General features: G+C 48.8%; 2 protein-coding genes and 2 long non-coding RNA genes across 14 annotated transcripts in view; 1 reads left to right on the forward strand and 3 right to left on the reverse strand.

The window, feature by feature from the left end:
* Positions 1-11,902, reverse strand: NAA20 (N-alpha-acetyltransferase 20, NatB catalytic subunit). Its single transcript, XM_010972923.3, has 6 exons — positions 11,767-11,902; positions 7,787-7,811; positions 5,295-5,385; positions 4,548-4,683; positions 887-1,032; positions 1-523 (listed from the first exon to the last, which is right to left on the reverse strand). The coding sequence occupies exons 1-6, from the start codon at positions 11,817-11,819 to the stop codon at positions 438-440; spliced, it is 537 nt and encodes a 178-aa protein (XP_010971225.1). The 5' UTR covers positions 11,820-11,902; the 3' UTR covers positions 1-437.
* On the forward strand, positions 9,717-14,226 carry LOC123613645 (uncharacterized). The gene is made up of 3 exons (XR_006721022.2): positions 9,717-9,851; positions 9,984-10,142; positions 14,119-14,226. It is a non-coding gene; the product is annotated as an uncharacterized LOC123613645 (long non-coding RNA).
* A 149-nt stretch (positions 14,227-14,375) lies between these two features.
* Positions 14,376-21,825, reverse strand: LOC123613643 (uncharacterized). 3 transcript variants are annotated; one of them, XR_006721017.2, is made up of 4 exons: positions 21,296-21,825; positions 20,354-20,535; positions 16,751-16,878; positions 14,410-16,204 (listed from the first exon to the last, which is right to left on the reverse strand). It is a non-coding gene; the product is annotated as an uncharacterized LOC123613643 (long non-coding RNA). The 3 variants fall into 3 exon arrangements; XR_006721016.2 differs by having other exon boundaries at positions 14,376-16,878; XR_012500763.1 differs by having other exon boundaries at positions 14,410-18,880.
* Positions 21,826-22,831: 1,006 nt separating this feature from the next.
* Positions 22,832-25,983, reverse strand: part of RIN2 (Ras and Rab interactor 2) — a 196,815-nt gene continuing 193,663 nt past the window's right edge. For all 9 annotated transcript variants that reach the window (XM_074347808.1, XM_074347807.1, XM_074347809.1 and 6 more), the window contains 2 exons: positions 25,783-25,946; positions 22,832-24,777 (listed from right to left, as the gene is read on the reverse strand). In XM_074347808.1, the coding sequence (XP_074203909.1) occupies positions 24,454-24,777; positions 25,783-25,946 (488 nt within the window). In that variant the 3' untranslated portion in view covers positions 22,832-24,453. The remainder of the gene's footprint in view (positions 24,778-25,782; positions 25,947-25,983) is intronic.

The raw sequence follows: 25,983 nt of genomic DNA on the forward strand, positions 1-25,983 counted from the left end.
TTCAGAGTCAACAGTGCATTTTATTATACATCTTGGGTTTAGACATTTCATATATGCTTTTAAAGCTTCAATGAACAGTTCAATACAAAATAAAAAATACAAATGCAGCAGTGGTTCTCAGGCACAGAATTTAGGAGGCTGGAGCAGGCTTTCCCCTAGCATATCATGAATCTGCTCTTACGAACCATGGCAGTGGAACGTTCCTTCTGACCAAGCTGCCTTTTTGGTTGACTTTTATTACAATGAACAGCTTTAGAAGGTATGATATTGCTAATTGGAAATGAGATTTAAAATAAGCTTATAGCCTGTACTTTCTTAAAGTCTTTACAATCCGAACGATTCCCTTTTCTCCTACTAGCGCTCCACGGTCAACTAATGAAAAGCCTATTGTCCGTAAACTACCAGGAGCGCCTCGGCCTGGGAACCACTGCCCGTGGCTATTCGATGTCTTCCGGCCTCACCGGGTGAGGCAGCGGTATGATGGACTTCTTCTCGGTGTCCCTGGAAAGTGCCTTCCTCATGTCTGTCAGGACACAAAGTCTGGTGTAAGTTCCCCGACAGCAGGGTATTTTATATCAGATTTAAAGTATACAGTGAAGTTCCCGTAAGAGGTTTGTCACCCACCCCGGCTGCCAGCAGACGCCGACAGATGTATTCCTGAGGGACTCCCAGTCACGAGTACCAGACAAACCACGGCCCGCTGGGAGGCAGCTAACAGATGCCCGCAGCAGAGCAACACAGCTGGCGGCAGGTGACCGCCTGCTAGCTAGTCAGGGTGGGCTGGTAAAGGCAGGCCGGGGGGGGGGGGGCTTAGGTACTGAGTCCCACAAACACGGCCCCGCCCGGTGCGCTACAGCGAGCGGGCGCCACCCGGACGCCAGCTCACCGTAGGCGTCCTCGTCGGGCTCCCCGTTGCTGGCCGAGTAGTACTCGATGACCGTCCTGTACACGCTGTAGCCCAGCTGCTTGTACATGCTGACTGCGACCTGGTTAGACACTCTCACAAAGAGATCGACAAAAAACCCGCCTTTCCTGTAATTGCAAAGGGAAAAAGAAGGAACAGGATGACTCCTAGAAAACACTTATTTTAAAACGATACCTGCTTTGACTGCTCGTCGGGGGCCGAACAGGACCCTGCGTCTGATGACATCGCAGTGTCCACTCTGCAGCACAGGAAGATGACTCTGCATGTTAACATTTCAAAACCTACGACGGGCTTACTTAAAAGATAAACATTAAAGCATTTTATTTAAACCACAATTCTGCAACCTGGGTTTAAAAAATTACTGTGTATTTGGTATCATAGTGATTACCAATTAGTCATACATAGCTCCACTCATATGCACAATTTAACGATTCTGAAGAAAGCACTGCTATGGCCATGTAGCTCCAGGACGCTGGTCACAGCCCTGAAGCCCTTAGGTCCCCCTGGTCAGTGCCAGCCCCCCTGACCCTGAGGTCCCCACATCCTAACTTGTATGATTGTCAGCACCTGGCTTTTTGCTGTAGGTCGCCTACCTGTCCTGCTGGGTCCTCTGTGGGAGCGCCCTGTAAACCAAGGCGGACTCCTCTCCAGTGACCTGCCCCGGGCAGCCGGAGCTGCGTGGTCCTCCTCCTGGCTCACGGTCCACCGTGTGGAAGGAGGGGCCGTCCGTGGGCCTACTGATAAACCAGCTGCGCTGCTACGAATATTTCGTTGCGTCTCACAGTACAGTGCCCAAGGTCTACAGCAGGAGTGTCACCGCTGGCTCACAGGGACATCTTCAGCTTGATCGGGTAACGCCTGTCTCCCACCTGCGTGTGCCACCTGGCACCCCCACAGAAGGGTAAGACCCCTTCCCACGGCGGGAGGCTGGGCGCAGCTGACTTTCATTTTTGAAAACCTTACAATACCACGGCATCTCAGGGTATCTGGGCTGGCGCACCCGATAGCTAACCAGGCTGAATCTCCCTGTCGGCCGTTTCGATTTCTCATTCTGTGTGGCCCTTGCTGCCCCCCTCCAACCCGAAGCGCTCTAGCGTTCTGCATGCTCACCGTCGTGTGAGGCACGGCGCAGCGCTGTGTCCAGTCTGTGGCTTGTCGTCTGCATCTTTTGATGAACGGTCCCTGCACTGCCCTGAGCTTGTACAGTCAGCACTTCTTACGGCCTGAGAAGTTCTTTTCTACCCTGAGGTCATGGAGACACTCTCCTCTGAAGGCGCTTCAGAGGGCTTTTTAGTTTTGCTTTTCGCATCTAGGTGTTAACACACCTGCAGGGGTGTGTGTGCGGGAAGGTACTGGTGTGGGAAGAATTTTCCCTGTGGATGTGCAGTGTTGCCACCACCTTCACTGGAGAGCGCACCCTTCACCACTGATCCCAGGCCCCTCCTCCGAGGTGTGGCCGCATCCGTGTCCCTGCTCTGCAGCCCTGTCCCCTGCTCTGCACAGCTACCCCAGCCATCTGCTCACTAGTTTGATACGGGGGTGGGGGGGGTGTCAGGTGCGCTGGTTTTGTTGTGTTCAAAATGTGTTGTCCCTTTTTGGCTCCTTCCTTCCATTCCCCTGTAAGTTTCAGAAAAAGACTTGAGACTTGGACTGCAGTCACACCAACTCAGGGTTAACGACCAGTGTGCTGCCGAGGTGGCTTCTCTACTTAGTACCCAGAGCTGTTACGCCTCCGACAGGCCGTGCGCAGCTTCTGTCAGACGTTCCCTAAGGGCGTACTGCAGGCTGCCAGGGCAGACAGCATCCTTTTCCAGATGTCACTGTTTGTATAGTACCCAACAGCTCTGCTTAACTTCTGTTAATTCTAAACAGTTATTTGTAGATTCTTGTAGGCTTCCTATTTGTACGATCAATCTATCCAAAGTAAGTTTGGTTTCTTCTTGATCCCTGTATCTTTTTTCTCACTCTCCTGTGTGGGCGAGGATTTCCAGTAAAGCACTGAGGGGAGGCTGACCGTAGGCATGCCTGTCCTGCCCGGGTCTCAGAGGGGAGCATTCAATGCACTGCCGCTGACATTTACACAGATTTCTAGTGAGTATTCTTTTTTCAGGTTAAGGCAGTTATCCCCTTCTGTTTCCTTTCTGTTTCCCTAGTTTTTAATCGAGAATTCAAGAATGAGCATTGGATTTTATCAAAGCTTTTTCTACATTTACTGAGATATCAAATGTTTTCTTTTAATCTGTTACTTAATCTATTTCTCATGAGATTTTCCTCAAATTTTCCTTCCTTGTATTTCTTGTGAAGTTTTGTAGCCTTAAAAAAACAAGTTGAGGACTGTTCCCTCATTTTGTTTGTGTAAAAGTGAATTTAGTCATTAATAGTTGGTAAAATATGCCAGAGAAGCCATAGCTTTCCTTGTGGAAAGACTTTTGAGTACTGACTGAAATTAGTTAAGGCAAGGGTCACCTGCAGCCTATTTTTGTACTGCTGTCAAGCTGAGAATGTTTTTTGTTTGTTTGTTTGTTTTTTACAATTTTGAAGGGTTGTTTATAATAAAAAATATACATATGTAAACATACACAGCAGGGACCTCAGCTGGCCTGTGAAGCCTCATATTTACTACGTGGCCCAGTGAGCGAGTTTGCTGACCCCTGTTCTGTGCCTCGAATGGGTTCCTGGTGGTTCTAATGATCAGAAAGAAGCACGTTCATGTCTGCCCTTAAGGTGACTGATTTCTTGTAGTTTTGTCATTTGTTGCATGTTTACCTTATGTCACTGGGTACCTAAAACTTTTCATTATTTTCCTGATGGATTAAATCTTTTATTAACATGCAGTGACCCTTTTTCTTTCTGGTAATTACTGCTATAATATGACTTGTTAATTTAAATACACCCTCCTTCAGTTAGAACTTGCATAGTAATTTTAAACATTTGTGTATCTTTAACTTTTACACATACTTCCTGTAAACAGAATGCATTTTTATCATTTTTCAATCTTACTGTCCCAAGAGCATTTACTATGAGATCTACGCTCTTTTAATAAACTTTAAATGTACATTAGTGCCGACTATGTAGGTCTGATGTGCATCCAGCTCTAGAGCTTATCTCCCTTGTTAACCGGGAGCTCATGCCCACTGACTAGTAACTTCTGGCCACCATTCCACTCTTTGATTCCATGAATTTAACTACTTGGACATCTCAGCCTGCCAGGCCATAAATACTTAGTAAGCCATCAGGATCCAGCTGCTTAAGACTAAACTTCTCTTTCAGCCTAGGGCACTGTGAGGAACCACTGAGATGCCAGGACAGCGTCACAGAGAACACAGGACCATGTGCCACAGGGACAAACCTCCGAGGGCTAGATTTTGAGTCCACTAATTACTCAGCTCATGAGCCCAAGACACGTCACTCACTTTGCCTTAATTTTCCTCAAAGGACAATAATATCACCCAGTGTGACAGAACTGTTGTAAGGATCATTAGAAGCTGAAAATGAAATTCCTATAAAACTGGAAAGCATGATAGATACTCAGCCTGAAGGAAAAAAACCTTATAAATGTTCACCAGCAGAAAAATGAAATGGTTAGAGCTCATAAATTATGATTTGAAAAGCAGGCTCTTACCTCTCTGAAATCTCCTCTAACAGCTCCATAAGCTTCGCAGCCAGACCGAGGCGTCGGAACTCGGGGGCAACAGACAGAGCGGTGACGTGGCCGTGCCACTCCTCCCGCGCCACGGAGCCTTCCGCTTTCCCCATGACTGCCAACGGGAGACCACCAGTCACGCAACACGGGAGGGACACACAGACAAGTACTGTGGGCACATTCTCACTTACAGGAAAGTAATGAAGGTTCTGACTTCTACGTAATAAAGTCATCTAGCTGATGGTTATCAGAGCTTTTATTTGAATTTCACTTGTAAATATAATGTTAAATCTAATTGTAGAATCAGAATTTTAAAAAAAAGTTTTTAAAGGAATGATACTAAAAACACAACTAATTTTGAACACAGAACCAGAGTATGTATGCTCAAATTTTTGTTAGTAAGGCTACTAATTCAATGCGGATGGTACAATCTCTGCGTTATGTACCAAACAAACCATGTAGAAATTTAAAGTAAATACAGAACAAAAGATCCAAGAAGACTGAGACCGTCTGCCCAGTCACTGCCGTACGCCCTGGGCCTAGCACAGCACCTAAAACATCAGGGCATCAGCGAGTTGTCGAATGGCTGAAAAGGGGATAAAATGATCATGATTATAATGTATCATGATTATAATTCCAACTCTGCAGCTGATCTCAAATAATCAGTTAAAACCTGTCCTTTCATCTGACCTGCCTCCCCCAACGCACCGGCGGTGGGATACTCACTGTAACCCATCAGCTCCCCACCGGGCGCCTCTGCCACGATGAAGTACTCCGGCCAGTGGGCGAGGTACTGCAGGTAGAAGGGGATCCCGTACTGGGGCTCGTTAAGGAGCAGGGAAGTGACGGACAGTCCAGTGTGCGGAAGGAGGTTTCCTTTAAAAAGCGTACTGTCTCCCCGATCCCAGCCCAAGCTGCGATTTCCGTAACCGTGTGCCTACGTGAGTGTTCAGGAGACAGCAGGGAGCCAGGACCCACGCTCTGGCCGGTCTCCCCGCTGGGTGCGCTGGCCCAGGTCTCTGCACGGCACTTGTCACCACCCGATGCTCCTGTTCACCGTCTGTCCCCCCGACAACGTGAGTGTCACGCTCACTGCGTCCCTGGTGCTCGGCGCGGCAGATGCTGAGCGCGTCTATTCTCCCGTCCCTGCTCTGGGGAAGTAATGAGCAGCTCCTACACTAGCTTCAGCTGTAGGACCATGAAATAACCTTAAACATAAGTACTTCCAAAGGCAACTTAAGCCCAGTTTTTCCCCTCCACTGATTCAAATTCTCCATTTCTAGTAATGCCCCCAAAAAAACCCCGACCTGGAGCGAGCGCCCGAGGAACCTGCTCATTCCTCAACTCCTTGGCCCAGCGCCCTCGCCGGCCCACCCGCTCCTGCACCTCTCCGTGCTGTGCGCTTGCTGCTGCAGCTCCGCAAAGGACACCAGCAACCATAGCTTTTTTTTTTTTTTTTTAAGTTCCTGGAAAATCTGTTTAGTAGTAAATTGTTCAAACTCTCTTCTGAAGGACAGCCTTCTGTCTCTTCAAACAGAACGCTTAACACGGCCAGCCAGCAAGTGGTCCTGCCGTCCAGACACCGACGCGCACCGCAGCCACCGCTACCGGGGGCCCCCGGTGCCGCACGGACCACGGAGCCCTGCCGCTGACTTGGAAACGGCCTCAGCTGGCTGACGGGGCTTTTGCTGAAAACTTTTAAGTGTAACTGGAAGCACATCCTGTAAGCCGCTCTGCATCCTGATACCTTCCCTTGTCATTCAGAATTCTTAGAAATCCTTTCACTTTTTCAAAAACAGGGAGACATCTTTAATAGGTCATCATTTTTAAAATACAAATGAAAATTCAGGAGAAAATTTTTTTTTGCTTTCTCCACCTAGCTTTGTTTCGGAAACGCAGTCCCACTGTCAGTTTTTACTGCTGTCTAGTGCTCCACTGACAGGGGCGAACAGTAACACTTCCTACTACGACCCAGACAGTGAACATTCAAGGCAGCGTGGGCCACGTGGTCCCCGCTGTGACCCCTCAACCACGAGAGCCCAGGACGGGCCACAGACGGCATGTGAGCTGTCCACCGGGGCTGCGGCCAGTGAAGCTTCACTCACAACAGCAGGCGGTGGGCCAGGTCCGGCTCCGTGCCTCAGTGCGCCAGCCCTGACACAGTGGCCTCCATGTTACTATCTTCAGCTTCCAGGAAAATGCATCACAGGTATTACATTACCAGCGTTTATCCAGAAAGACGAGCAGCTGACTCTGTCTCTCGCAGTTTGTGGGAGCACCGAGTTTCATCACTATTTAAAGTCCTTGATAATCTGACATACACAATATGGCGCCTCATTCTGGCCTTAATATGCATGTGTCTTTTGATTGGTGAGACTGAACTCCTAACGTGCTCATTAGCCTCCTACATGCCCTCTTTGTTAAATTACCAATTAATATCACCCTCCTGCCCTGCAGTGGGCGTGGAGTACAACCCAGAAATCCAACTTTGTGTTTTAAGCCACTGATAATGTGGGGGTTGTCTGTTAGGGTCAGAGAACCCTAATTTCACAAAGCTTTGCCCATTTTTCTATTGGGGAGCATGATAAATACTAATTGTTACCCCAAATCCTTTTTTCATTTCAGCAACACGCCCAATTTAAAGCTGGCTCACTCCCAGGCTGTTTTAGACAGGTAAGTGTGGCGCGAGGCAGGTGCTGGTCGAGCGGATGCAGAGGCTGTGTCCTGCTTCCCAAAGGTGCCTGCACGTCTGGGGAGGACAATCCCCCCACCCCATTTGTTGATTCTCCTCCCAGGACACAGCTGCGATGCACAGGAGGCAGGGCCACCCGGGGACGGGCAGTGGGTCCAGTGACTTCACAGAACCACCACGGGCCGCTTGTCATCCCCTGACTTCGTGCACATTAGACAGAAATCGCTCATCTTCTAGAGTCACTGCTTCCTGCTGCTCACGGCTGTGCTCGCCGCTGAGGGCAGGGTGGGCAGCGGACTGTGCTGGTCTCGATTTCTGAGGTCATTATAGTAGCAGCTTGACAGGCAGATTTAGGACAATGCTTGTTCCAAGGATATTTTTTTTTTATTGCTTTCCTTGTTGCTTATGATGTTTCCTGACCTCTAGGTTTTAAAGTTTTTCAGTACTCAAATCTATTTTTTCTTGTTGTTTCTCTATTTTCCTTACTCTAACTAAGCCCTCCTGTAACTTTCTTTAAAAAGGATACAGTTTCTGTAAGTGGATCCAAGTTACTAAAAGAAACAAGAGAAGTGTCGACAGTTAGCACTGTTCACAAAACCAGTTTAAACAAGCCAACTAAACGAGCATTAACGTCCACAGGGGGAACATGCTACAGCCACAACTTTAAAACCAACTTGAGAGCTACGACGGTTTAATCCACCTACCTAATGGCCGTAATGAGCTGTCACTGCCGCCACGATAAAGAAATCTGTACATTTTCACTTAGCTGCTGCTGCTTCACGAATTACTTTACTGTCAATATATCATCACCAAAACCATTTTCTAAACGGCAATAAACTGTGAGTGGAAGGGGGCCAGCCAGGCACGTGACTCAGACTGGGGTAGAAGGAGCCTGTGAGCACCTGACAGGGCCCCCCCCCCGCCAAGCCCCGCCCCCGCGTCCCTGCTATTCGTGGGCGCCCTCACCACGCGGGCTGTTGCTCCCACTCCCCTTCCACACTCCTGCCGCCCAGCCCCACTGCCCGTTGGCACACATCCATCCTGTCCCGGGGGGAGGGGAAGCGACCTGGCCCTGGCGCCGCCTCGCCAGCACACACAACCCAGCACACACTCCTGAGGCAGTGCATCTGAGAGCCCGTCGTCTGCTGCCACCGCAGAGCGCGGCCCGGCCCTCCTGTCCTGGAGCGGCCACTCCGACTCTGACTCCTCCCTCTTGCGCGTCCAGTCGGAAGATTCCTAGGGGCCTTAACAAGGCCCAGCAGGCGTCAAGCCTTGTGATTTCAGAACTCCTTTACAGTCAAAAGCTATCGAGGCCCCAAAGAACTTCTGCTTAACGTGGGTTTTATCTACTGACATTTACCCTTTTTCAGTGTTCTTTTAAAGTAATAAATAAGCTACATATTAATAACTAACTTTTTTTCCAAAAAGTTTTTATTTTCAAAAACACGAAAGAACAGTGACAAGAATGGCCCTGTTTTAACAATTTTACAGGCCTCTATGCCTGGCTATTTAACATAAAGCAGCTGGGCTCTCATTTCTGTGTGTTATGCTTGCTGTTGCAAGACTGTACGTGTGGAAAATGCCACTGTGTACTCGTGAGAATGAAATAGGCAAAAACAAAACAAAACCAAACCCCACTTAGTATTCTCATGAAAACAGCCCAGACCCTGCAGAACCCCCAAACTAATCCTGAGGCGCCCCAGCTCATACCTGGAGAACCACTCCCTGACACCCTCTCACCCCACCTCAACGCTCCATCCCTCCCATCTCAGCTGCTTCCCGTTCACAAAGATAACGCAACATTAAGAAGAAAGCTTTACCAAGGTCCACCCCACTCTGCACCCAGGCCGGGAGTGCTGGCGAGCAGATCCCACCACTTCTCGGGCCCCGGAACCTGGCCGCCCTGAAAGAGTGTACAGGTGTGCTGCACACGCAGCCACCACAGCTCTTAACAGCTCACGGCTCCGTCCTCCTGAGATGCTGTCCTCACTCAGCCCGAGGTCGACCATCAGGTTTTCGTCCCTCGTCACTGGGCCATGGTGGCTCCTTCCTCGAACACCTGGTACCCTGGGGCACCATCCTGGAGCCTCTTTTTTTCTGTCCCACTCACTCCACCACTGCTGTCACTCAGCCTCCTGGTTTGAACACCATCTAAGCAGTGCTGACACCTAAATTCCTATCCTTAGCCCAGACCTAAATCTGAGAGTCCTGTGCGGGGATGCCCACGGGCTCCTCCGCTTGGGGGTCTCAGCGCACTTGGCAGGGGCCTGAGTCCTCCAATGGTCTCTCCAACGTCTAGCCCTTTGACTCCAATGTCGCACTCACACCGGCCTCCCCCCCTACCCGTCTGAAGCAGGAATGTGGGCACTCTTCCCTCTGCCGGAAGTTCCCTGCCCCCAGCAGCCAAGTGCTCAGCCCCGCCCCCGGCCTTTCTGCAGTGGCCCTTTCCCTGAACACCTCACCCAAACCCCCGTCCCCGCTCACGGCCCTTTCCCTTCTCCTGCTCTCAGTCTGTCTTTGCACTGAAAGCCAAGTTCTACACGTTGTATTTTCTCACCTGTTTTCTCCTCTAAAACGTCAATTTCATAAAGGTAAGGTTTTTTTCCCCTGCTTTGTTCACTGCTGTGTCTTCAGCACTGGTGCACAATAGGCACGGAATATTTTTCCAAGAATAAAATGTGTTAAATTAACTGCAATGTTTGTACACCCACTGCTTCCTTCAGTTACCACTGCAACACCCTCATCAGACTCTCGGAGCTCCTGAGGGAAGCGCCCCAAACAGTGGGAGAGACAGAAGAGGAGGAGGAAGACGGGACCCCGCTGGCGCATTGTGAAGTGGCCTGAGCAAGCCCCAGGATTCTCTGACATCAACTGCTCTTGTCGTAAGTGCTCATTCTTCTACTCTACCTGCTTTCATGTAAGTGTTGGCCCTTCTTCGGTCTTCAGTCAAAAATGATTCTCCAGGAGGCTTTTGCCTCCCTTGTTCCTGAAACCTCAAGGCACACTGTCCCCTCCCAGGCCTGCGCTTCCCAAACCCGAGCCTTGTCAGGCCAGAACCGCTGGGCGGCTGCTAAGACCTCCTCAACGGCTCACCTGGCTGGTCCGCCGCCCCCAGCCGCCTGGCTCCACACAGCTCTGCGGTGGAGAGCTCGGGGCTCAGGGCATTTCCCAAATGTTCCCTGGCGGTCAGGGACCGCTCTGAGAACCACCACCCAGGAGCCAATCTCCTTAAATCCGACTCCAGCTTCACCCCCTCCCTCGCGGAGCTCTACCGCCTGGGGCAGCACCCTGGGCCCTCACTTACTCACAGGGGAAATGCTGGCGAGAGGAGGGCCTGCTTCAGAGAGCTGAGGATTAAACGGGTGGGGCCAGGCGCAGCCAGCCTCCAAAAGGTCGCGTTAGTTACACAGCTCCGACTGGGAGAGGCCCCAGGGAAAGTCCTTCCCAAGGTTCAAGGCTAAACCCCCAACAATGCAGCAGAAGCCCAGTCTCACCTGGTCTCTGACTTTTCATTACAGAAACCGGCTCTACAGTCACACTTCTCCGCCAGGCGTCGGCCCCACTGCCGGCTCACTCACCTCCGCACCTGCTTCCTCATTATCAACACTATCCACCCTTCAAGGCTCAGCCCCTCTTTGTTTCTAGCCACCTCTCAAGTTCTGTCCATCCTCCTGACAACTGAATCTGAACTACTCGGTCCCTAGTTTTCACATAACTACCCCGGGGATCTTTAAAGTGGATCTGGGGTTGATGGAAAGATGGATGGATGGATGGATGAACATAAACGTAAGAAGCCAATGCAGCGAAGTGTTAACGATAGAGTGCAGCTGATGGGTCTACAGGTGTTCACCGTAAATTCTACCAACTTTTTAAGTGTTAAGGAAATTTCACAATAAAACGTTAGAGAGAGAGAGGGGGAAAAGAGGGAGAGAGAGAGAGAAAGAGAGAGGAAGATACCTGCAAATCACAGACCCTAACTTAACTCGATTGAAAGAAAGCGCACACAGTGGGCGTCCCCTAGCTGGTGTCCCCTGCCCTGACTCCTCCCGAAGAGGCGCGCAAAAACTGTAAAGGCACTCACAAAACCAGCCGAGCCTGGGGAAGGCGCGGTCCCAGTGCTGCTCCGCGCAGGTACACGGGGACTCCGCCGCCAGGTGCGCCGCGCCGCGCGGACCCCCAGGCGCGCCCGGCTGCCCGCGCCCCGCCGGCGCCCCAGACAGCCCCGAGAGTCTCCCGCACCGGCCCCGCTTCCCCCGAGGGTCTCCCGCACCGGCCCCGCTTCCCCCGAGGGTCTCCCGCACGGCCCCGCTTCCCCCGAGTGGCGCCCGCACCGGCCCGCGCGCAGGCCTGCGGGGCGACGTCTACGCGCCCGACCAAGGTCGGCGGGGCGCCCGCACGTCTGCCCGGCCCGGCCTCCCCTCCGCGGCCCCGGGGACGCGCGGGCGGCGGCGCGGCCCGGGTCAGGGGGAGCGGCCACGAGCGTCGGCCCGGGCGCGCCTCACTCACATGTTGTTGAAGCGGAACAGGTCGTCGCACGTGAAAGCCCGGAGCGTGGTCATCGCTCCGCCGCTGCCGAAACCGGTTCGCCGCTATTGCGCGCCCGCCCCGCCGGAAATCTCTGCGTGCGCAGCTGCCGCGGGGCAGAGCGGGGCGGGGCGGGGAACTGCTTCCGGGCCACGAGTTGCTCGGCAACGGCGGCAGCGACGCAGCTCCCTCTGGCGGCCAGAGTCGGGAGCTCCTGTAAAGTGTCGGGGTTTTGCCTCTCCAAACCTCAAAACCCCTCGCGGGAGACTCCGGAAAGGAGGCAGTGTGACCCCCAGGAAGGAGGCAAGAAACTGCCAGGGTTAGAAGACCAAAGCAGGAAAGCAGGATTCAGGACCACCTGGTGCCCCGGGCAGGTGAGGAAGGAAGTGGAGAGGAGAGGGAGAATTCGTGGTCCAGAGTGGCCCATCCGAGTGATGCCAGCCGTGTGTGTGTGCCCAGATTTTCCGGCATCACGTTTAAAAACATAAAAAGAAAGGTGAAATTAACTGCAATTAAATACATATATTATTTCAAAAATGTCATTTCACATGTAATCAACAGAAAAAAATTATTAATGAAATGTTTTCCTTTTTTTAATTTGGACTAAGTCTTTGAAATCTAGTGTGTATTCTATATTCGCAGCATATTTCAACCCTAAATTGTCATCGGAAATTCTTCTTCTGTATTCAGATTTTATTAAATGTACGGTTAGAAAGTGTATTTGCATACCCGAACAGTTCCAACCCTGCTATGTTTTCAAATAACCAAAAGGAATATCAGTTTTCAAATGTAAATTTAAGTTAGTTAAAGTTTAAAAATCTGTTCTTCATAGACCAGAAATTAACACAACATTGTAAACTGACTATACTTCAATTTAAAAATAAGTTAAAAAAAAAATCCACTCTGCAGTTGCACTGGCTGCATGTCTGGTAGTCGGCAGCCCCGTGGGCAGTGGCTGCCCCCACACTGGACAGTGCAGTTCCAGAGGCTAAGAAATGTGCATGTCCTGCAGCTCTGGGAGGTTCTCTGCCCTCAGCCTCTGAGCAATTAGTGAGGCTGTCCTGGGGAACACGTTCCAGAGGCCAGGCCAACCCACCTAACTCCTCAAGATGTCTAAATTCCAGGACCCTCATATCTCTAACTGCCCGGGGGCCCTAGTTTTCCTAGACTCGGTTCCTGGACAGGAATCTCAGCAGCCCCTGCCCGGAGTTGTGACCCAGGCACAGTAGGAGGAGAGACGGGACCACTGAGGGAGGAGGTAGCCCCCAAGAAGGACCTCAAGGTCCACGCTCAGCTCCAGGCATCCTTTCCAAAACCCCAACAGCACAGGCATGTGAAGGTAAACACATGTGACAGTCCCCGGGGCACAAACTCAGGTCCACAGTTTCTGCAAACACTCCAGGAGGGCAGACTGTGACCTCATGAGCTCACCTGCCTACCAGGTGTTTACACAGGAGAGATTTCAGGGGCAACTTCCTATCAGCAAAACCTAATGTGCCACATTAAATGAATGATAAAAGGTGATTTTTAGAAAAGGTAAAATTGTGATTCTCACACAATACGAAATGAACATATGACAAGGGTTTTAACTCATTAATTACAAAAACACCAGTAGGACATTACAGCCAGCCGAAAGAACTTACACTGCGCAAGGCAGTCAGGAATGCATTTACAGGCAGATGTACAGCTGGTCAGTATTCACAGAGCAGTAATCTGTTGTGTCTCCTGGACACGCATGATGCATTTGTATTTCCATGAGCAAGAATCATTTTTATTACTAGCTATTTTCGGCAGCTTACAGAGTTAACCTGGAAGGGTATGTTCCTGGCAGGACACCCGGTCATCTTTTCTTTTCTTTTTTTTTTTTTTTTTTTTTTTGGTCATTTCCAAATGAACTGAAGTAAAACTGAATAGATTACTGAGCACCAAAGAAATGTGGGTACCCAAAGGGTTCCTTTAAAGCTTAAGGTACATATTATACTACGTCATATATAGCAGGCATGTCTTCAACATCTTAATAAAAGTCGTTGAGATCATTTTTTATTACAAATTTCCACATCGGGCACTTGCATTTTTGTAATTAACGACGTCCCTTGGTCTCCTCTGTCCTTGGCTTTTGATTGTTGCTTGAATTACTGTTACTTTTCAGAACTTAACCTATCCACCTGTGTTACGACTGTGCAGTTGTGATTTATGTCTGTAATTGAGTGGATGTAACGCTCACTGCCATTTTTTGATTACAGTTGTCTCATTCCAGTCTTCATTTTGATTCATTTACAGGTTGGCTGGATTTCATTATGAAGTGTTTTATTTTTGTTTTGCTTTGTTTTCCAGGGGCCCCAGGGGGCTGGTGCCTTGTTCCCAGAGCTCCTTAGTCTGTGAGATGCCTGATTAGAATATTGGCCCAATATTCGTGGATCCCATGTTCTCTCCCCTCCCCACCCCTCCCCCAACTGCATAAACATCATTATTCCATTGTTTTCCGCTGTTTGTAAAGTTTCTGGGAGAAAAGAGTAAGGCCAGCATGCCTTTCGTTTTCTTTTGCGGATGCCTTAGTTTTTGTATTGGAGTGAGACTAGTCATAACATTTCCAGAAACAGAACATCCTTAACAGCGCCTACGTTTTAAACTCAGTGAGTCTCTGACAATTTCCGCACTTTAACACTGAAATTTACAGAAACAGAACATCACGGCTGAATCACTCCCAGGCAGCCAGGGGGACTATAAGATGGTACAGCCTCTCTGGAGAACAGTTTGGTGGTTTCTTCAAAAACTAAACAGGCAACTACCACTGAACCCAGCAGTTGCGCTCCTGGGCATGTATCCTGGAGAAATGAAAACTTACGTTCACACAAAAACCTGTACACGAATATTTCAGCCAGAGTCAAAATTCTGTATGCTGTGTGATTCCATTTACATGACATTCTGGAAAGGGCATAATTACAGGAACAGAAAACAGATCAGTGGTTGCCAGGCATGGGGGGCAGGGAGCAGAAGGGAGCTAAGAGTTTTATGCGACTGATTGTGATCGTGGCCCCATTACTGAATGGATCTGTCAAAATTCATAGAATGTACATGGAAAAGAGTGAATTTTACTGTATGTAACTTATACCTTAATAAGCCTGAAAAAAAATAGAACACCATAGTTTACATCATTGAACCCACCACCTCAATAACTTTATTTAAAAAGCACAAACTTCATTAAACCCCTCAGGCCCCACGGTTACTCGGGGTCCTAGGACGCGCTGTATTGATTTCTGTCTCAGCACATTCAATCTTATTTTTACCGTTTTAACTGTCCTGGCTGCACATTTTCCCTACGCTAAAGATGACTCATAGAGCTTTTTATTTATCTTTTTACATTGTGTACTTCCGTTTACTGCTTAGCTGGGAAAAAAACCTACAAGCTTTTTACCACATTTTATCACAAAACATTTTCCTGCTCATTGAGACAAAACACCATGTGCTCTTCTGTAAACAGTACGGACCCATGCTCTCATGGCAAAATTCCACATCCCAGCGCGCAGACAGCTGGCCGTTCCATCCGTTGTTGCTCTTTTTCCTTCAGATCACGTGGAAAAGACAGAAGTGCAGGGTGAACATATGTTCTCGTAACACCTTGGGAACGTGCCTGTCAGTGAAACAGCTTGCATGGGTACTTGCGTTCAGATAAAAAATTGACGTTTTTATAGAAGAACTGGGCTGGAGAGATGACTCCGTCCATCAATGTAATCAGTTATTTTTCGTTTTGTTAACTAGCTTCTCACCATTCGTGTTAAAAGCTGGCTACAGTTTTCAGTTAAACACGGCGGGCTGGGCTGCACACACAAGCTCCCCACCACCACCTCACTAAAATGAGAATAAAAGAAAAAAAATTTTTGAAAAGGTTTTAAGGGGTAAATCCATAAGAATGAAGAGCATGGAGGAGGAGACAACAGCCAATGAGACCTGACAGCAAGTCATGGATGCAATAAGCTCCCTGAGCAGGCAGCCGCAAGCCAAGAGGTTAGCAACTCTAGGACGGAAAGCCGAGGGAAGGTGAGAGATTCTGGTGCAGAATCCGGTGAGGCTCAGGGTTCAGACAAGCCAGGCCCGGCTGCAGGGAGAGCAGGCCAGCCTTACTCCCAGGAGAGGCATGGGAAGCTGTGTCCCTGACTTCAGGCAGCAAAGGGTGAGGGTGAGACACTGTGTGGGAAACTGGGTCACGTAAGAGCAGGCATACACAAAGATAGACCCCCCCAGACCCCTGCCCTCCGCAGTTCCCAGAATGCTGGCAGCTAGATTGAAGCCCACCCTGAAACCCGCAGGATACTGGAGAACTTCTCGTGGGGCAGCCTCCTGTCCCAAGAGAAAAAGCCCACAGATACTTACAGATTTTCCCGGCCCTCCAATAAAATGACCATGTTGCCACATGGACACCCTAAAGGGAGGACCACCAGTTTACAAACTGCCCAATACATGCAGCTTCCAACAAGCTTTGTGGTGCTTTACATTTAATTATGGCTGGTTAAAAGACACAGAACATTTGATTAGAGCCTCTAACCCAAAGGTCAGAATAAAACAAACAGGAAAAGAGAACTGGGATGAACAGAGAATTTTTAAAAAAATTTTTAAAAAGATAATGCTAGAACTAATATCCACAGAGAGATAAGAAATTGGAAAAAAAGAACTAAATATTATAAACATCACATTCAGGAATAAAGAATTTTTGGAAATTGCAAATATGTTATTATAAATAAAAAAATTCAATAATTGAGCCAATGCCCCAGAAAGTATAAGGAAAAGACAGAGATAGGAAGTAGGAATTAAAGCTTGAAAAAAAAATAGGAGCTCAATCTAGTAGGTTTGTTCCTGCACCAGGTTTGCTTGCCTGACGTGAAGCAGGACAAATACTGAGATGCCGAGGTTTGAAGCAGAGAGGAGGTCTATTTGCGAGGTAGCCAAGGGAGGAGATGGGGGAACAAACCTCAAGTCTGCCTCTCTCCAAAAAGAATCCAGGAAATAGGATATAGGACATTTGGCTCTGGGGGATGGTAGTGAGAACTCCCAGGATGACAGCTCTGTAGCAGTTCTGGCCACCAACAGGAAGGACAGCTCAATGGGGAAAAAAAGAAAAAAAGGAAATGATAGATTATTCTGAATTATGAGGTCATATTGAAAGGACTTCCTCAGCTGCAGAATAGAGGTTGAGGATGAATTAGTGATAGGTCCATTAAAAGTAAACAAACCAGAAAAAAGGAAGCAATTATTAACTCCAAGAAAAACAAAAAGTTGTACAAAAAGGAAATACAGTTGCATTGTAGTTTAGCTCTGAACAATATTTACACTGTCATAATTACAAAAAACATGAATTTATCTAAAATGTTATATAATTATCAGGGGAGACTGGAGAAGAAAAATTGCATGTGCATGGGTATGTGCTGAGGAGAGAATACGGTATATGGAGTTTAAATCCTCACCTTCCATACTATGGACTCAGTAATAATGCCTAATATTGGAAAAGAAATCAATAAACATCAGTATAAGAGTGCTTTTAGAAATACGGAGATAAATCATGGAAGGCAGAGCTGGAGAAGTTTTGGGGAGGAGGCTTCAGAAATGGGGCTGGGGGAGGGGACAGGAATCGCTGCTTCAGATACTTGACTTTGTAAACTGTATGTTGTGCTTATTTTGTAAAAACAAATCCCCACCCCAGCAAAAAAAAAAAGCCAAATCAGATGCATGAACCAAGGTCACGGAGAAAGGCACAGGCGGCCTCAGGACTTTCTGGAATCACTGCCCAGAGGAGTGGAAGGGCTCTGCAGAGTCCCCGCCCTTCCCTGTGCCACTTGCTTTCCCAAAGACGTTTTAAACTGTTCCCTCCTTGGTCACTAAATACATTTTTTTCCCATTATAGTCCATCACAAGCTATTGAATACAGTTCCCTGTGCTCTACTGTAGGACCTTGTTTATCTATTTTATACATAGTAGTTAGTATCTTCTAACCCCAAACTCCAATTTCTCCCTCTCCGCCCCTTTCCCCCCTGGTAACCGTAAGTTTGTTTTCTGTCTGTGAGTCTGTTTCTGTTTTGTAAATAAGTTCATTTGTGTCATTTTTTAGATTCCACATGTAAGTGATATCATATGATATTCACCTTTCTCTGTCTGACTTACTTCACTCAGTATGATCATCTCTAGGTCCATTCATGTTGCTGCAGGCAGCGCTATTTTATTCTTTTCTATGGCTGAGTAGTGTTCCATTGTACACAATGGAACACATATATTGGAATACATATACACATAATACACACACAACTTCTTTATCCACTCATCTGCTGATGGACATTTAGGTGGCCTCCATGTTTTGGCTATTGTAAATAGTGCTGCTATGAACATTGGGGTGCATGTAACTTCTTGAATTAGAGTTCTCTCCAGGTATATGCTCAGGAGTGGGATTGCTAGATCATAGGGTAACTCAGTTTTTAATTTTTTTAAAGAACCTCTACTGTCCTCTGTAGCTGCTGCACCAAACTGCATTCCCACCAGCAGTGCAGGAGGGTGCCTTTTTCTCCACACCCTCTCCAGTGTTTATTATCTGTAGACTTTTTGACGATGGCCGTTCTGACTGGTGTGAGGTGATGGCTCCTTGTGATACTAATTTGCAGTTCTCTAATAATTAGCGATGTTGAGCATCTTCTCATGTGCCTGTTGGCTGCAAAATAGGGCTACCATATACATTTTAATTAAATCTATCTTTCATGTTTTTCAAAACTGAATAGTAAAATGGTCCTACAAGTAATAGATTCTCAGGGAATGGAATGCTTTTAAGAGAAACTTGGCTGTCCGTCCAAGGGAGAAAAATAAAAAAGCCCATAAACTTCCTACATCACGTGCAGAGAGTGTGACTGAGTAATCACCCAGACTACACGGTGACGTTCGTGCATTCACATACGTGCACACGTGAGACAGCTGGCCCAGACAGAAAAAACCTTCTGACTCAGCTTCTGTTTTCCCTCACAGAATCGGAGGTAAAAGAAGACAGCAAAATCTTTCACTTTGTCTTCAACTCCACCTCTATTTTCAGCGTCTTACCCCAACCCTTTCAGGTCTCTTTTCCCTATAAAAGCAAGAATGTAATGTAAAAACCCTGAAGTAAACACGCATTTCCTGACATCTGCATTTTCAGCCTTTTGTGATAATGCAGGCGGTTTTAAGTGAGGTTATGCTTCCCACCCCTCCCCCAAGCATCACAAGCTGTTTTCTTCTCCTTTCTTCCAGAATTGTAATAGCAGCAAGCCTACCTTTGTTTAATTGTAACGGCTGCACAAATGCCCTTGACCCAAATATGCCTGGAACTAATACTTCTCAAACTGTAACTTGCACACGGATCACCTGGGGATCTTGTTAAATGCAGGTTCTGAGTCAGTAGGTCTGGGAAGGGCCTCAGACTGACCAGTTTCCAGGAGATGTGATGCTTGGTCCATGGATGGCATTTTCAGCAGCAAAATCATTTTGTTTTTTGAGCAAATGAGTTTGTGCAATTTGCCAAGTATTGTATTTCTGTTACAGCAAAGAGCTACAGCAACCTGGATCCTGGCAAGAGACCAACCGACACTCGGAGGGCTGGAGAACTCAGGTTTACTAAGCTGGCGGGCCCAGAGGCGTTAACACTCTAAGCCCTGGACCCCGTCTGTAGGTTTACACAGACTTTCATAGGCTACTAGTCAAGATTTTGCAACATCATATACAGAGTGGGTGTAAGAAATGGACCAATCAGGAGTGAGCTAGGTTCGTGTCATATGCAAATGAGGTGTTACAAATGGACCTATCAGGAGTGAGCTCTGGGAACCAATAGAATCTTAGGGGTAAGTTCCGTTCTCCTAGAAGCAAGCCCTTTTACACAAGCAGAATAAGCAAGATAATGCCGCCAGGCCAGGGAACCGGATGGTACCTGGGGGAAAGCAGTGACCCTGCCTGGGGGTCCTGCCAGTCCTTTCATGAGGCTTCCCACTCATTTCCATGTGCTTGTAAAAAGCAGGAGCTTTCCGAAGTCCTAGCTAGGACACATGGATTTACTTTTGACTGGTTAAAGTCTTTGGCAGTTCACTGTTCTTTGCAGTTTTTTCATTCTTTCAGTTCATGGGCGATGCATGCCTGTCCTGCGTGTGATTATGTATCGGTAGGAAACGTGGTGTGCTCAAAGGCACAGCACACACATGATTTCGAAGACAATGTAAAAAACAAAACAATGTAAAATACAGCTAATAATTTTAGATTGATTAATTGTTGACATTATATTTGGGGTATCATGGGTTAAGGAACATATATTACTAATCAATTACTAAAATAAAATAATTAGTAATTAGTAATATTGTAATATAGCACTTATTTGGTTTCACCCATTTCTTTTTCCTTTTTTTTTTTAATGTGGCTACTAGAAAATTTAAAATGACCTATGTGGCTTGCTTCCTCTGTCCGTGGAACAGCCCTAGGCTACAAGTACATTTTCTGTGTCTTTCATTGAAATCAGTCAAGTAAGATAAGGAACCTCTACTGGATTAGGTGTTAGTGGCTGTACTCAAGGTCTTACCTCTCCCAGGTGTGTTTCTCTCCGCAGACCTGCGTCTCGATCTCTCCTGGTATTTCTCAGCCCCGATTTCACAGCAGCATCTTGGAAGTTTTAGTACAAGTGGCAGCCGAGGCCCCACGTGCGGATTCTGGGCACGAACACAGTTGAGAACAGGACCCGAATCCGACCAGGAACACCCAGGCCTGGGGACAGAGGACAGGGCGGGGGGACAGACAAGGTGGGCGGACATTGTCGGGCACGGGGCCTGGTTCTGGCTCGGGTGTCTCCAGTTGGAGGCGGCGGCCAGTCAGATCCGGCCCTTTGGCCAGAAGACTTGCAGCCAGCAGAGCTCAGCTCATTAAAACCTAACAGTCGCCATCCAGATTCGAGGGCGGTGGGGGGTGGGGTGGGAGGAAGGGAGGAATGGAGCTAAATGAGGGGGAAATGCCTTCAGTTGTGCGAGGTGATATTTCCCCAGGGCGCCAAGGCAGGGCCTCCTCCTCCAGGGCTGTGGGGGCTGGGAGCTGCTGACCGGGAGAAAACCACAGCCCTGAGCCGAGTCCAGTATTGCCTCTTCCCCCTCCAGGGCCCTGAGCCCCCTTCCCAGGGCTGCGACAGTGCACCTGCGTTTGCTCAGAGGAAATACTCAGATTCATTCACAGGATGAAATTCTAAGTTCTGTCTCTGGTGGACAGAACTGCAGAATTCAGGCAAATTCCACGCTGGAATGTTAGTTTCTTAGCCTGGAGACAAAACGCGGTACGTTCCCCCCACTGCCTCGCTTTGATCCAAGCTGCCCCCAGAGATGGTCCTGTTGGGCGGGGGTCTGAGGACAGACCCTGATTACCACCTTATTAAACCAATTGGCCCAGACTCCTTGGAATAACTTTTTTTAACTTCCCACGCATACACTCCTGAGAGTCACTGTTCCTGTGGGAAAAGATTCTGCCAACTGTCGCTCACCCTCCGATGTGGAAGGGGATCATCTTTTTCAAGTAAGAACTGATTCCGCCAAACATCTTCCTCCTTCCATGGCTTCCGTTTTCCTTCGCGCCTGTTTACGACTCCGCAGTGTCGCATGAATTTCCCCCTATTTCCAGCTTGCTCAGGGGTAACTAGATGACCCACAACATGTTTGGTCTCAAGTTCACCATCCTGAATATGGTCTGAAAGATGATGATTTTTAGGATTTTAGCATCAGACACTGCAGGCAACTACACCACCTGTGCCTCACGGACCTCACCGTTCCGCTCTGGCTCTTAGGGAGGCAGCAGGCAGGGCTGCTGACGATCCGGGCGGGCGCTCCCCCGGCTCCGGCCTCTTAGAGGCGGAGCTGAGAGCTGCCAGCGGACGTGGAGCCGCGTTTGTGAACGAAAGCGTCCACACTCGGCTTTCCCGCCTCGTGTGTTTTCTTACAGATCTAACGTCGTAACTTCCACGTGACACTGAACTCCTCGAACAGTTTCTATTTCTGTTCTGTGTCCCCAAGGAGACTGTTTGGCAGTGCCTATAACGTTAAAAAAAAAAAAAAACAAAAAAAACCCCCAAATCTCCTTTCCTCTGGCCAGCATTCAACTTTCGCAACATATTTTTAGATTTGGAAATACATTTTCCGCTCTCTCCACCCGGCATGTGTATTTTTATTCTCCTCCCAAACTGCACCAAAATCTGTTTCCTGGCAATTTGAGAAGTGAGAAATGTCTGCGTGAGGGAAAAAGTGAAGGCACATGCTGTGCTGAAACTCCAGCCTGGAAACGTCGCCCAAGGACAAACCCAGGGCCCGTCTTGTGATGTTCCCTTCTGCTCACACTACCTTGTCCTGTTCTGATCCCGCTGAAGGTGACCCAGGCTGCCCCCTGTCAGACGCTGTGCCCTGCTGGAAATCAGCAGTGTACTGACTTCTAAGGACAGGACAGGGTGATGACCTTAACTTGGAAAGTGGGCGGACAACCACAGGGACTGAATTGTCACTTTGAACTCATTGTACATATTAAAAAGCAGGCAGTCCAGCCAGCTATAGTTCTGATCACTAAGCATCCACCCTACTGATGGAATAGAAAGTTCGTTCAGTCGACAAGGGCCCGCCAAGCAGCTGTGATCTGCTGGGCAAGGCTCTGAGCACCAGAAAGAAGGCAGCCTCCGCCGTTTTGATTTTGAAACAGCCCTGAGCTCTCAGCCGGGGCACTTCAGAGGTTACATAAGACCAGGGCGGGGCTGTCTGCAGGGCCCTTCTGATTAATTGTGATTTTCTCTAGGTCCAGCCAAGCCAAGGGCCGTCCTAGACAACACTGGAAATCCTTTCAGGGCAGAATGCGATCTTTCCCTCCTGCTCTTTGATTCTGGCCTCTTGTCTGAACGGGGTCTAGCTGAAAAACGTAAACTTTTCTGTCTTCTGTCTTTGGACCCCCTAACCACAAACCCTGGCCTGGCTCTTGGGTTTACGTAACGTTCTGCGGAGCATAATTACATCCTGCTTCTCAAAAGAAAAAGACAACGTAAGAAGGTTTCAAGAATTATTTTCACACGTGATTATCGTACAGTATTACATTGTATTATGTGCAAAATTCCATTTAAAAAATCATTTACAAAAGGAAGAACAGCACGGTGCGTGCTGAGGGTTCCAGGTGTACAGCAAAAGCTTTAAAAAGTACAAGGGTACAAAGCCAACTGCGTGAGACGCCTGGGCATCCTTCCACAGCACAGGAACGTGTCTGTGTGACTTCCACCCATTACATTGGTACGAGGCTCTCATCCATTGTGCGCCCCCAAACAGGTCTCCCAAACAGAGATTTAACTTCACTGCACGTTCTTACACCATAAATGTGCTTTTTGGTGCATCTGCAAACTCCTTTCCAAACGGTGTTTCTTTAACTCAGTGAAAGTCACATTACACAAGACTTGGTTTCTGCCCAAAATTATTTGATGCTGTTAGTTTTTTTTTTCTTCTCCCTGCAGGAGACTCCGGTGGACCGGTTCGTTTATCTTCTCTCTCATATTGGATGCTGGTAGTTTTGATTTATGTGGAAAGGGAAATAAAAAAAGTGTTGCTCTTACATATTTTTTCCCCTTGTGAGGTTTTGAAAATTGCTTACAAAAGCAAGTAACACGGGACAGACTCTGCAGGTCTCACTGCGTCTTTACAGTGTCTTCAGCGTAGGTGGCTCCTTCTACTCCTCGCCCCGCTTCCCTGCAGGAGCCTGGACCAGCAGGCTCCTCGCCTTAGTTCGTTGTTAGTCTGTATTTCCCTCTCGACCTCTCTCTACATTCATTTCTCTCCTGATCCTCAGCACCACTTGGTTAAAAGACAAAACAGGGCAACACTACGAAGCGTGAACAAGGTAACAACAGAATGTCAGATTTCCAAAGGCATTCGGTGGCCAGTGTCAGCCATACAGCGCTTTAAGAAACCCAGCCATCTCTCCCCACAAAGTGACTGCAACATCCAGTTACAGGAGAGAGACTTTAAAGACACAATACTCTCAAATCCAGCAAGAGATTCCTTTTTTTTTTTTTGCATATTAAATGTTAAAATCACATGCATAATTATAGAATATCTTAAAGTTACAAAAATATTTTAAAAACCAATCCTGACAGTTTACCTGCAACTGCTATAAAAATTTCTATGAAATATATAAAAACACAAAGGCTCTTTGTAAAAAAAAAAAAAAAAAAAAGGAAGAAAGAAAGAAAAAAAAGGAAAAAGGAAAGAACAGAGGTGTCCACAGAACTGAGAAGTCCCTGATGTGCGACATCGGACGGTCTCCCAAACTCCTGCTGCTGCCCTCGGAGGAGCGCCCGCCCTGGACGTGTCCGTTCCGTGCGCACACTCACACGTGAGCCGACCTGGGACCTGGCTGGGGTCGGCAGCCAGTGATCTCGGGACACCTGAGCTGCCAGATGCAATTCTCCATCTCTGAAGGACGGATCCTACTGTTCCAGGAACCTCAGCTACCCTGCTTGGGGGACTGACAAAAGGTGCCCGCGGCCGAATCGGCCTGTGAACGGCTTAGTCACTGAACCGAGGGCTCCCCAAGGCGGTGGCTTCCCCAAGCACGGGGAAGTCAGAAGGCCAGGTTCCCAACCCCCTTTCGGATGCACCGCTGGGAAATCCCGCGTGTCTCCTAGGAGGCGGTGAGCTCTTCCTCCCCGTTCTGGAAGATGACGCCGTAGGGGTCTCTCCTGATGCGCTTGTAGACAAAGTGGAAGACGTGGGGCTGTGGCCGGCTGTGCAGCTCAGCCTTGATTTTCTGAGGGTACGTGTCCTCTGCTAGCTGCTGCCATGTTTCGTCCACGAAGAGGAAGAGGCTGTATGCCTCGGGGTCCCCCACCTTGAACTTCTCGGCACAGAGCTGACACACGTCCTCAGTGGTGACATAAGGCCTCACCAGCAGGGTCTTTCCTGTGCAGCCACTGTTGACCTCCTGGAATGCAACCCGGAGGTAGTTCTGCAGGTGGAAAGAGAGATGCAGGGACCAGGTCAGAGGAGGGAAAACGGTGGCACAGGTGAGCACATGCGACGCCAGGAAAGGTCGAGCGGGGGAGCCGCCCCGGGCTCCGGCTCGCAGGGACCTCCAGTGTCAGGACACCAGGACTCTGAGCACAGGGAAAGAGGCTGATCTGAATTTGGACGGTGGGGAGCACAGCTGTATGCACTGGGTTGCTGTATTTTAATTCAATGCAAGAGGCAGGAAGTCTGCTCAGCCCTGTTCTGACCTTTCAGTCCCTTGTAGCGCCCGGCTGAGAAATCCCTGGTTAAGGGCGTGAACCAGATCCGATGCTGGCTTTATTCACAGCTTGAGGAAGAAAGCGAACAGCAGAGGACCCTGAGCCAGCGGTCAGGAGGGAGATTTAAAATATGTAGACACAGGAGCACACGCTGCATTCACGGCGGACTGCTCTGTGTGATGCCAAAGGGCCCTCGCGTTAGGCTGGACCACAAGACACTGCGGAAAGCGGGCCTTCCCTACCCCCCTGAAAAGCCAGTTTCACGCAGTTCAACCCAACACGAGGTCCCCAGTGGCTCTCAGTGCAGCGTGGGAAGGTCGGCAGGAGGAGAATGTGGACTCTGCGGGAAGACTTGGGGAGATGCGCTGACTGAGTGCAGGGAGCCTGTTTCCACCCGGCCGGTCCCCCACCTCCCCCTGTGCCCGGAGCATCCTTCCTGTTGGCTTCCTGTCCGCTCAGCTTCCACGCTGAACGTTCTGGGAGAAACCCTGCCCTAATTTGACTCTGTTTTTTTAAGGGCAGTAAAACCTGGGCCAAATCCACATTTTTTTTTTTTTTAATTTAAGGAAAACAGAGAAGTGAAAGCACAAGATCAGAGGGTGGTTTAAAATATCCCTTTTCCACCGGATGATCTGACCAAGGGGGCCCGTGGCGCCGGGAGCCAGCTCTGCGTCCTGAGGGCAAGGGCGCAGCGCGGGGCCCCATGGCCACCGCCGGCCACATACCTGAAAGTCGTCCACCGAGGGGATGGTCCGGTTGGTGGTCCTCCGCTTGTGCCACTGCCTCAGGGTGTCCCTGGCCTCTGAGCTGAGCAGCCTTGCCGCTTGTTCTTCTTGGAAATTCTTTATCAGAGAAAGTGCCCCGTAGGTGCTCGTCAAGTAATAGCCTCCTGGAAAGGGCACAGAGGGTGAGTTCGCTGGGGGTTC

Source organism: Camelus bactrianus, chromosome 19 (genome assembly GCF_048773025.1).
Source record: "Camelus bactrianus isolate YW-2024 breed Bactrian camel chromosome 19, ASM4877302v1, whole genome shotgun sequence".
In the NCBI taxonomy this organism is placed as follows: Eukaryota; Metazoa; Chordata; class Mammalia; order Artiodactyla; family Camelidae; genus Camelus; species Camelus bactrianus.

What these genes read in the sequence shown, in the direction of transcription:
- NAA20 (XM_010972923.3), bottom strand. Translation starts at nt 11,819, where the DNA reads ATGACCACGCTCCGGGCTTTCACGTGCGACGACCTGTTCCGCTTCAAC. An exon ending in CTGTTCCGCTTCAACAACAT is followed by an intron (nt 7,812 to 11,766) that starts GTGAGTGAGGCG and finishes TGTTTCTTTTAG; the next exon opens with TAACTTGGATCCACTTACAG. An exon ending in TGGGGAGCTGATGGGTTACA is followed by an intron (nt 4,684 to 5,294) that starts GTGAGTATCCCA and finishes TCCCGTTGGCAG; the next exon opens with TCATGGGGAAAGCGGAAGGC.